The sequence below is a fragment of the Cornus florida genome, unplaced genomic scaffold (assembly GCF_030987335.1).
Source record: "Cornus florida cultivar Cherokee Brave unplaced genomic scaffold, ASM3098733v1 CherokeeBrave_3.0.0_Hap2_Chr11, whole genome shotgun sequence".
Taxonomy (NCBI): Eukaryota; Viridiplantae; Streptophyta; class Magnoliopsida; order Cornales; family Cornaceae; genus Cornus; species Cornus florida.
Window position 1 is genome coordinate 109751551 of NW_026775581.1, and position 10533 is coordinate 109762083.

Sequence of the window (10533 nt, forward strand, 5' to 3'; positions counted from 1 at the left end):
AATGATGTTCGTTGTAACATATCGATTATGGTAAAGATGTGTTTGCGGTGTAACGAATTTGGATAAATATTGGTATAAATTAATATAAAAGAACCTTTAAAAAAATGTTACCAACAGAATTACAATAAATCACATGTCGCGCTCTAGAGCTCATTCAATACAAAATATGAAGGGCCAATGTTGTGGTTTCCTTGAGCTTATCAAAAGACAGACTTACTTACCCTTCTTTCTCTCTCTCCAACAGACCAAACCCTTCTTTCCTTCCATTTTCTCCTGCGCTCTTCCATGAGAGTGGGGAGGTGCCATTTTTGCCTCCCGCTTCAATAAATTTGGCGTATTTCAATAAGCTCATTTCGTGGGTGTTTTTTACATCATTTTTGTTTTTGTTCAGCTAGCTCTGCTCATATTTGGTTTGTTTTCGGCTAATGAGGGTGGATCTGTTGTTTTTTTTCCGACTAGATCTCTGATCTATGTTGGTTTTGATTTGTTCCCGACTTGATCTGATCCTTCTCCTTGATTTGATCTTGTCCGGGTTGGGTGGTTTTTTTTTTTTTTTTTTTTCCTGTTGGAGCACCTTATAGGTGTAGTTTTGGAGCTATTGTCTTGATAATGATCAGGCCTTTGGGTCGTTCCTGTTGGTGGTTTCGCAGAAGAGTTTTGGCTCTAGTTCTCAACAAATGGAACATGTTATTTATTTTTCTTATTTTTGTTTCATGATTGTATGCCTTTTTTTGACTTGATGTTTGGCTTTGTACTGCCATTGATAATAACTATTGTGTCCCTGTAAAGACGAAAAAAAAAAAACCAGAACAAAACAGACTTAACTCGTTATAAACGAAAAGATGACAAAGCGAAGCGAAAAAAAAAAAAAAAAAAAAAAAGAAAAGGTGTGACTATGATTCAATCCGGTTTACACAAACAAGTCAACATGGGCGGCTCCACTATGCCCTTCCAAACCCTACAATTATAATTTTTAAAACAAAAATTATTTTGTGATTATTTGTATTATATTTTTAAAATTTAGTTATAATGTGATTATTGATACTTAATGAATTATAATTATATTTGTTATGATTTAGTTGACGGTTTAATTTTTATGAACAACTCTAAGACGGGATAGTGCTTTCTAAGAATGTTCTACAAATTTTTAAAGATTTCTTAGCTAAATTAACGTATTTGAGTATTATATTATTCATGATTAGTTGTTTATGAATTTAAATTCTACATAAATAGTAATTAATTAAATTTAAATAAGAATAATGGTAGGGGAACTGAAAAGGAATCACCGAATTAGTATCAAATTTGACGTGGTTGGTCATTTTTATCACTTGTTAAATAATTATTTTTGGAAACTGTTTAAGTAGATGAGGTGGACAAAAACATATCAGATTCGATACTTATTCGGGGTTAATTCATCAGTCTCCCTATCACTATTCTTTAAATAATCTAGAAAGTTTTAATCTCCCAAAAAAAAAAAAAAATTACCAAAAGTCTGTAAGACAAAAGTTTTACTTTTAATTTTTTTAATACACACTACCAATTTTACAAATATATATATATATATATATATTATAATAAATCTTAATATGTCTATGTACTCATGTTTAAAATGTGATCTTAATTGTTGTGTACCACTTAATAATGCGTTCACTATGGGTCATCTTAACTTAGATCTCCATTTCGTTTTATATCCTATTTATTAATATATTTCACAATTTTGCGAATTTAGATTCTCTCGAGTTCACATTAGTCAAGGCGATCCTTTTTCCCCAAATTTGTTTATCATTTGCGCGGAAGCTCTTTCGCTGGCTATTTTGTGGGCCCAGGAAGCTCGATTGTTATCTAGAGTTTGTATTTGTCAGGGAGCACCGTCTGTGTCTCATCTTTTTTTTGCGGATGATTCTATTGTGTTTTGTGCTGCTGATTTAGCGGAAGTTGGTGTGTTGAAACGCATTTTGGCTAATTATGAACGGGCCTCTGGGCAACAGGTGAATTTTGGTAAATCCTCTATTTTTTTCTCGCGTAATGCTCCTATGCCATTGAGGCAATCTCTTAGTCATGCTTTGGGCTTGCCGTTGTCGGATTTTCATAGTCGTTGTCTTAGGGTGCCAACCATTTTGGGCCGCTCCAAGAGGGATGTGTTTAATTTCCTTCTGACTAAAATCTAGGACCGATTGTCTTTTTGGAAAGCGAAAGCTATGTCTACGGGTGGGAAAGAAGTGTTAATTAAGGCAGTATTGAGTGCTTTGCTTGCTTATGTTATGTCTTTCTTTAAGCTTCCCATTACATTGTGTCAAGATTTAATGAAGTATATTCGTTCTTTTTGGTGGTGTTCTAAAGATAAATCTTGAGCAATTCATTGGCTTCATTGGAAATTCTTGTGTCGGCGTAAATCTTCGGGTGGTCTGGGGTTTCGCGATTTGGAGGCTTTCAATTTGGCTCTTCTATCTAAGCATGCTTGGCATTTTCAGGTCCAAAAACAGGGACTTCTGTATCAGCTTTTCAAGGCAAAGTATTTTCCTTCTTTGTCGTTCTTGGAGGCGCATTTGGGTTATAATCCTTCTTGGGGATGGCGTAGTATTTGGTCTACTCAGGCCTTGTTATGTTAGGGGGTCCGCTCGTTGATTAGGAATGGCCTCTCCACGGATGTTTGGAACAAACTACCACCACCCCAGGTTCCTGCTCCCTTTTCTTCTATGGCATAGTTGATTGATCATGTTACGTCTTCGTGGAAGCTGGATCTTTTGCCGTAGGTTTTCTCACCCACTACGGTGCAGGAAATTCTTAAAATTTACATTTGTCGATGGGATAAACCGGATGAGATCATTTGGTCTCCTGAACGGTCGGGTACGTTTTCTGTGCGCTCGGCTTATTAGTTAGCTATGTCCGGGGATTCTTTTTTGGGGGTTGCTTCTCCTACCAGTACTTGGTCTTCTATTTGGCGTTGCCGGACACTATCTAAGGTGCAACACTTCCTTTGGAGATGTTGTTTTCATGCCTTGCCGGTTCGTGTTGCTTTGCTGGCTCGCGGGTGTGCGGTGTCTCCTATTTGCCCTCGCTGTGGGTTACAGGAGGAGTCTATGGTGCATCTTATCTTTTCTTGCCCTCATTCTGTTCAAGTGTGGAAGTTATCTCCGTTACGCTTTGATTTTTCCGATTTGTCTTTTACTTCGTTCCGAGCAGGTTGATGTTTTTTGGTGCAAAAGGCTATGGTCTCCTCGGACTTTGCGAATGTCCTTAGCCTGATTTCCTTTTGTGTCTAGGGTATTTGGAAGGCCCGAAATCGGTTGGTCTTTGAGGGGGTTTTATGGCGGCCTGAGGTTGTGGTGCAAACGGCCGTTGTTAGTTTTTGGGAGTTTCATGATGCTCGTTCCCTCTGCTCCTCAGTACAACCACGGCTGGCTGGTGAGTTGGTGGAGTCGTGGAGTCCCCCTCCATTGGGTTTTGTTAAGTGTAATTTTGATGCGGCTTTTTGTCGGCAGTCTTCACAAGAGGGTGGAGCTGCTGTTTTTCGGGATTTTCGGGGTGCAGTGCTTCGTGCAGTTATTTTTCGTCCCTTCTCTGCTGCTTCAGCTTTAGAAGCGGAAGCGTTGGTCTGTCAGCGTGCGATTCTTTGCGCTATAGATTTGCGTTTCTCTTCTTTATGGTTTGAATCAGATGCTAAAGCTGTGGTGGACGGGGTGCTTTGTCAACAGTCTTGCCCGTCCGAAATTGCTTCTATTTGTTTTGATATTGCTCGGGACTTGCGACGGTTTTCATCTACTCGGTTGACTCATGTGCGATGACAGGGTAATCGGGTGGCTCATGCTTTGGCCGCTCTTTCGTGACCTGGGGTTGTGTTGAATCTGTGGTTGTCTTTTGTTCCTCCTTCTGTCATCCTTTTTGTGGTGGCAGAGGGGGAGTCTTAGTGGGTTGTGGTTATTTTGGTTCCCTGTGTTGGGGTTGTTTTTGCCTTCAAAAAAAAAAAAAGTGTATCAACTAAGACAACGTCATAAAATACAAAGTTTTATAAATGTTAGGGAAATAAATTGAATAAATGCAAGTGAATGGATACGTAAATATGATGTTTTTTTATTATGAAAAATAAATAAATAAAAGAAAGACTTGAGTGAGGGGAATAAGACTACTCTGCTTATATATATCTTTTTGTTTACACTCCCGACAACACCTTTATAGGTTTTTTTTTTTTTACCAAGGCAAACAAGCATCTCAAATTTCACCAACACAGCATCTCAAATTTCACAGTTTTTCTTTTTCCACAAATTAATCTCCTGAAATAAGCAACAATTGTATTCACGCGTATATGAGAATGTATGTTTTTTCAAAGGATTTAATGGTCAATGGAGGAGTGCTTAATGGTCAATGGTGGAACTGATTTTTATTCATACTAGTCAATGAAGTGGATCGCACTAAATGGAACTGGTGGAACTGGTTTTTATTCATACTAGTCATTGAAGTGGATCGCACTTTGACAAAAATCAATAAAAGTATTATATAATTGGTGGATGCTTATCTATTTTTCACTCACCTAAATTCGCAAAGTCGGACGCCTCCGGATTGAATGCTTGGCGTAACACCGGATCAAAGACTAGATAGGTCTGGTTTTGATACTAATTTTAACGTAAATACTTATCTAATTATTTAAAAATTGAAATTGTTAAGTAATAATATATACCTATCTATTTATACCTAATTATTTTTTCATTCAAATTTAACGCAGGATAAATGAACCTTGTTACATAAAGTTCATATGAGTGATTTTTTTTTTTTTTTTTCACAAGAAATAAGCAACAATTGTATTCACACGTATATAAGAATGTGCCGTATTTTTTTGAAAGCATTTAATGGTCAACGGAGTGCTTTAACTGGTGAAACTGATTTCATTCATATTAGTCATTGAAGTGGATCCCACTTTGAGAAAAATCAGTTCTAAAATACTTAAATTGCTAATAGAACAACAATTGTATTCAACGCGCGTCATGCGATAAAACCCCAAATCAAAAAGAACAAGTTTTGATAACCAAGTCAAATCTAAAATACTTTAAATTGCTAATAGAAGGAACTTTTATCTCTTTAAATGTTTTAAGCATGAGTTCCACAATAAACGTTTTATGGTACAGTAATATCTCTTTTATTTTTATTTTAAAATAAATAGTGAAAATTTAAATCTTTAAAGGAGTAATTGGAGTGTGTGAATAGTGTGTGTGAGTTTATGTCCAATGATTAAAAATTAAAAAAAAAATATGAATTTCACTTGAAATATATTTAATGATAAATAATCTTTTAACTTATTTTTATGTTTAACTTATCGATTAAAACATTATTTTATAATGAAAAAACAGTAAATAACCTAATAGTCTTTTTTTTTTGTCCACAGGATATTAATTTTTCTAAATGACATAAATCTGTTAATTTATTAAAATTAGTGTCACTTTGACTTTCTATTACTCCATAGGCCCTTAAAAAAAATCCCTTTGAAAACTTTTAGATCACATCGTTTTTTTGCTTTCCATCACATCGTTTACATAGTTATAATTGGTGGTATTGTAAAAGTGAGAGTATACTGCCTCATTTTACCCTCGTTATTAAATATATCATCATATTTGTAAAGTATTACAACTAGTGACATTGTGAAATTGGAAGTATATCATCCAAGAATACTAGTGTATTGAAAGTACATCACCCTCACTTTCTCAACTGCACTAATTGCAATTTTTTAAAAACAAAGGTATAAACACAAACATATATATATTTATATATATGTATGCATATATAATTTATAGAATTAAAATCATAAGAAACTCCACTACTATTCAAAAAGAGTCATATAATTACCATACTAAATAAATTAGGGTTAAAATCACAACCCTTACTTTAAAATTTGTGCATAAATCCCTCGCATAATTTTTTTTTTTATTTAAAAAAAACTATTATATAGATTTATTTATAAAGCCTTTTTGGCGTAAAAAGAATAGCTAGGTGTGAGTGTCTGTCACGTGCTGACTTGAGAGGTATTTTCGACATAAAATGATTAAACATGAGACGTGAGTGCTCCCTTTTGAAGATAGAGTAACATAAATGGAGACAATGTGATAATGTTTTTTAATTCATATATATATATATATATATATATTTATTTATACTGAAGTTTTATGCATAAATTTGAAAATGGAGAAATTTTAACCCAATAAATTATCAAATCACCTCATTAATTTTCAAAAATCTATCATGGTATTTAGGGATAGACAAATAATCTGTAAATCTAATCCGATACGTGCGGATGAGATCGGATTGTTGCACCCACGGATCTGTGACGGATTCAAAAAAATCAAATCCGTAACTCACGGATCGGATCACGGATTGTGTTATTAAAAATACAACCCGATCCGTGAAATTTATATATATATTTTCAAAGATATATTAATTAATGATAATTTAATGAACTTTTAAGGCTGTATTAGTTAATAATTATTTAAATATATGAATTTAATATTAATAAATTAAAATATTATATATTGGGTTATCGTTAAAAGATAAATAAATAATAAATAATATTAATTATAAAAATAATAATAAATAATTTAAATAAAATTTAATCCGTAAATCTAATCTGATCCAATCCATATAATAACGAATCCATGAAAAATTAAAATTTATTTAATCCATTAAAAGCGAATCAAATAGGAATTCATCCCCATATCCTATCCGTGTCCACCCCCTAATGGTATTCCCATTCCGTTTGTTTGCCTAAACGGGACAAGTGTGACTCTCATGTGCCAACCTATTAATCATATGACCAAATTATTCTTTTAACCATTTAATGACCATTATACCCTTTAAAACCCCAAACCCAGTTAAAGAGAACAATCGTTTGCTCTGCTCTGCTATGCAAATATCCCTTACACAACCAATGATCAGTAGATATATATCATGAATCTCTCTCTGTGCACACATATATACTCTACTTTTGTCCCTATATATATATACTCTACTTTTGCTGGTATTTTTGGAGGGTCTGCAACTATAGTCTTGCAGAACCATTGTTAACGGCTCTTTCACAGTTGTGAAGGTTTTATGTTTGCAGAGATTATGTGATCTTATGATTTTAACACTAATATATATTAGTATAAGATTTTCTGATAAAGGTTACCTGTGAAGTCAAGATAGCTCCTCTAACAACAAGAAGAAGAAGGTTACATTACAATACTGATCATGCCAGAGGAAGAAACCGATCCACGTCCCATCGCATTAATCATTTTCCTAATCTTAATTACTGGTACACTAACCTATGCCTTTCGTTACATCTGGTTTTCTTTTCCTCTCTATTGGATTATACAATCTAATTTTCCCAGAAAATCCATCTATTTGTTTCTGCATGTAATTGTATTAGTCCATTCTTACTCGATCAACTAACTTTCTTGCAATGTTAAAAACAACTACAACTTGACTTTTTTTATTATTTTTTATTTTTTTCGAGTTTTTCGAGAACGATTCTATTGATTTGGCATAAATAACAGAAATTTGTCTCTTGTCTCTCTGAAAACATTTGAATTGCAGGCGCGGTTGTTAATGGTGTTGGAGATTCAATAGAGACTGATAAACAAGCATTGCTCAACATGAAATCACACCTTGAAGATCGAAATCCCCTGAACAGAGGACGATACGCCGAATGGAACCAACAGAATTCTTCGCCGTGCGATTGGCCGGGAATTTTGTGCTTCGGCGCTCGAGTCACCGGAATCGACCTCTCCGGGAGCCAAATCGCTGGCGACATGTTCGGAAACTTCTCGTCCTTAACCGCCCTCACGCACCTAGATCTCTCGAGGAACACCGTCGACGGAGCCATTCCGGCCGACCTAGGCCTGTGCCAGAACCTCAAATATCTGAATTTGTCTCATAACATCATCGGCGGAGTGCTTAACTTGACCGGACTCAGCAGCTTGGAGGTTCTCGACCTCACTGTCAATAGATTTAGCGGCACAATTCAGTTGAGTTTTCCGGCGATTTGTAACCGTTTGATTCTTGCAAACATTTCGGCAAACAATTTCACCGGCGAGATTGGTGATCTTTTCTCTGAGTGCCCGGAATTGCAGTATCTTGATCTGAGCACCAACAATTTTAGTGGAGATGTATGGCTAGGGTTTGGGAAGCTGAGAAAGTATGCTATATCTGAGAATAATTTCAATGGCATTATTTCGCCGTCGATTTTCTCAGGAAATTGTAGCCTAAAAGTTCTGGACTTGTCAGGAAACTCATTTGTTGGAGAATTTCCCAAGGAAATTTCAAATTGTAAGGATTTGGTGATTTTGAATCTGTGGGGAAACAACTTCACAGGGAAAATTCCGGCAGAAATTGGATCGATTTCGGGTCTTGAAGGGCTTTACTTGGGGAGCAACAATTTTTTCAGAGAAATTCCGGAGTCTCTTTTGGGTTTGAGTAAGTTGGCCTTTTTGAATATGGGCAAGAACAATTTTGGGGGAGATATTCAAGAAATTTTTGGGAAATTCAGGCAGGTGAAGTTTCTTGTATTACATAATAATTCATATACCGGGGGGTTATACACCTCTGGAATTCTCAAGTTGCCCATAATTGAGAGGCTAGACCTGAGCTTGAACAATTTTTCGGGGCCATTACCAGTTGAAATTTCTGAAATGATGGGCTTGAAGTTCTTGATTCTTGCATACAATAACTTCTCCGGCAATATACCACCTGAATATGGAAAGTTGACAGGCCTTCAAGCTCTTGATCTCTCCTTCAATCAGCTAAACGGCTCAATACCACCAACCTTTGGAAATTTAACTTCTCTTTTGTGGTTGATGCTTGCGAACAATGCATTAACAGGTGAAATCCCACTGGAGTTGGGGGATTGTAATAGCTTGTTGTGGTTAAACCTCGCGAACAATCAACTTTCTGGGACAATCCCAACTGAGTTGACAAATATGGGTTTGAATGCGACTCCAACCTTCCAGTTAAATAAGAAAAGTGATGGACTTGCTTCTGGTTCTGGTGAGTGCTTGGTGATGAGGAGGTGGATTCCGGCAAACTATCCTCCTTTTAGTTTTGTGTACACATTGCTTACATGGAAGAGTTGCAGAAACCTTTGGGATAAGTTGCTGAAAGGATATGGTCTATTCCCAGTGTGTGCGCCTGGCTCAACTGTCCGGACATTGCAGATAACCGGTTATGTCCAACTCAGCGGGAACCAATTATCCGGTAAACTCCCTCTTGAGATTGGTAAGATGCAGAACTTCAGTATGCTGCAATTGGGTGAAAATAAATTCAATGGTTCTCTCCCTCCAGAGATTAGTCAAATGCCACTTGTAGTCCTCAACATTTCACAGAACGAGTTTTCTGGTGAAATTCCAATGGCAATTGGTGATGTCAAATGCTTACAAAACCTGGACTTGTCATATAACAATTTCTCAGGCAGGTTCCCAACCAGCTTGAACAACTTGAATGAGCTCAGCAAATTCAACATCTCATACAATCCCAACATTTCTGGTGTGATCCCCACAACTGGGCAATTTGCAACATTTGAGAAAGAGTCCTACTTTGGCGACCCATTGCTGCTCCTTCCACCTTTCATTAAAAATGTTGCACCAGCAAACCAGAATGAAATGCCAAAGAAGCCTACGAAATTGGGTGCATCTAATTTGGTGTTCTTTGCTCCACTAGTGGCTTTCTTATTATGTGGTGTCATGTCACTCATAGTCTGGCTATTCCTATTGAAAAAGTGCAAGGTAAGGACTTCATGTTTTCTGCATGACTGTCGGATACCAATAAATTAATCCGTTTGGACAAAACAGGATTTACAAATGCTAACATCTTGATAGCTGTTGGAAAAATTATTGGATATGCTTCTATTTAATATATGTGTAACTTTTATTATATTATTAAATGTAATTAGTGCACTAAACCACCTTTAATTTCAAGAGGTTGCAAAACACCCTTTCCCTTTTTTTATTTCTCTCTCTCTTTTTTTTTTTTTTTTCTTTTTTTTTTGGAGCAAAAAACAACCACAATTTACTAATGGTAACAAATTACCCCTTTTACCTAACTGAGGACAAACTGCAGTTGAGATATGATATAAAATTACACAAAAAATCATAAATAAATAAATAAAATAAAAATCTACAGTTCGTCCATGGCTTTGCAGCCACTGTTGGTGCTAGCCACAACACTGGGTTCATCCACTATCCTAATTGTTCTTTCCAAGTTTTTATTAATTCATCAAGGAATTACATTATTAATTATCAAATAATTACATTCCAATTTTTTTTTTTTTTTTTTTTTTTTTCACCTTACATTCCAAGTTACAAGTATCAATTAACCATCTAGGCCATAACACTCAAAATCTCCAACCGCCATAAATATAAATTACTTGAGGCAAAATATACACATAGAAGCAGACATCTCTCGCCACCAAATCAACGGATTTCGATCCACTGCCGAACACGTTTGCCATCTCATAGTTTTGGTTCGATCCTTCTAGCAGAAACACCTCAAATTCATCAGCAACACTTTCGTCAGTCA

General features: G+C 35.8%; 2 protein-coding genes across 2 annotated transcripts; both read left to right on the top strand.

The window, feature by feature from the left end:
* The first annotated feature begins 2882 nt into the window (after positions 1-2882).
* On the top strand, positions 2883-3785 carry LOC132281833 (uncharacterized). The gene is made up of 2 exons (XM_059783496.1): positions 2883-3083; positions 3264-3785. The coding sequence occupies exons 1-2, from the start codon at positions 2883-2885 to the stop codon at positions 3783-3785; spliced, it is 723 nt and encodes a 240-aa protein (XP_059639479.1).
* A 3097-nt stretch (positions 3786-6882) lies between these two features.
* On the top strand, positions 6883-10162 carry LOC132286116 (probable LRR receptor-like serine/threonine-protein kinase At1g74360). The gene is made up of 2 exons (XM_059788379.1): positions 6883-7276; positions 7558-10162. Exons 1-2 carry the CDS (start codon positions 7213-7215, stop codon positions 9786-9788), a joined length of 2295 nt encoding a protein of 764 aa, XP_059644362.1. The 5' UTR covers positions 6883-7212; the 3' UTR covers positions 9789-10162.
* The last annotated feature ends 371 nt before the right edge of the window (positions 10163-10533 follow it).

What these genes read in the sequence shown, in the direction of transcription:
- LOC132281833 (XM_059783496.1), top strand. Translation starts at nt 2,883, where the DNA reads ATGTCCGGGGATTCTTTTTTGGGGGTTGCTTCTCCTACCAGTACTTGG. An exon ending in GGTTACAGGAGGAGTCTATG is followed by an intron (nt 3,084 to 3,263) that starts GTGCATCTTATC and finishes TTTTGTGTCTAG; the next exon opens with GGTATTTGGAAGGCCCGAAA.
- LOC132286116 (XM_059788379.1), top strand. Translation starts at nt 7,213, where the DNA reads ATGCCAGAGGAAGAAACCGATCCACGTCCCATCGCATTAATCATTTTC. An exon ending in TTTCCTAATCTTAATTACTG is followed by an intron (nt 7,277 to 7,557) that starts GTACACTAACCT and finishes TTTGAATTGCAG; the next exon opens with GCGCGGTTGTTAATGGTGTT.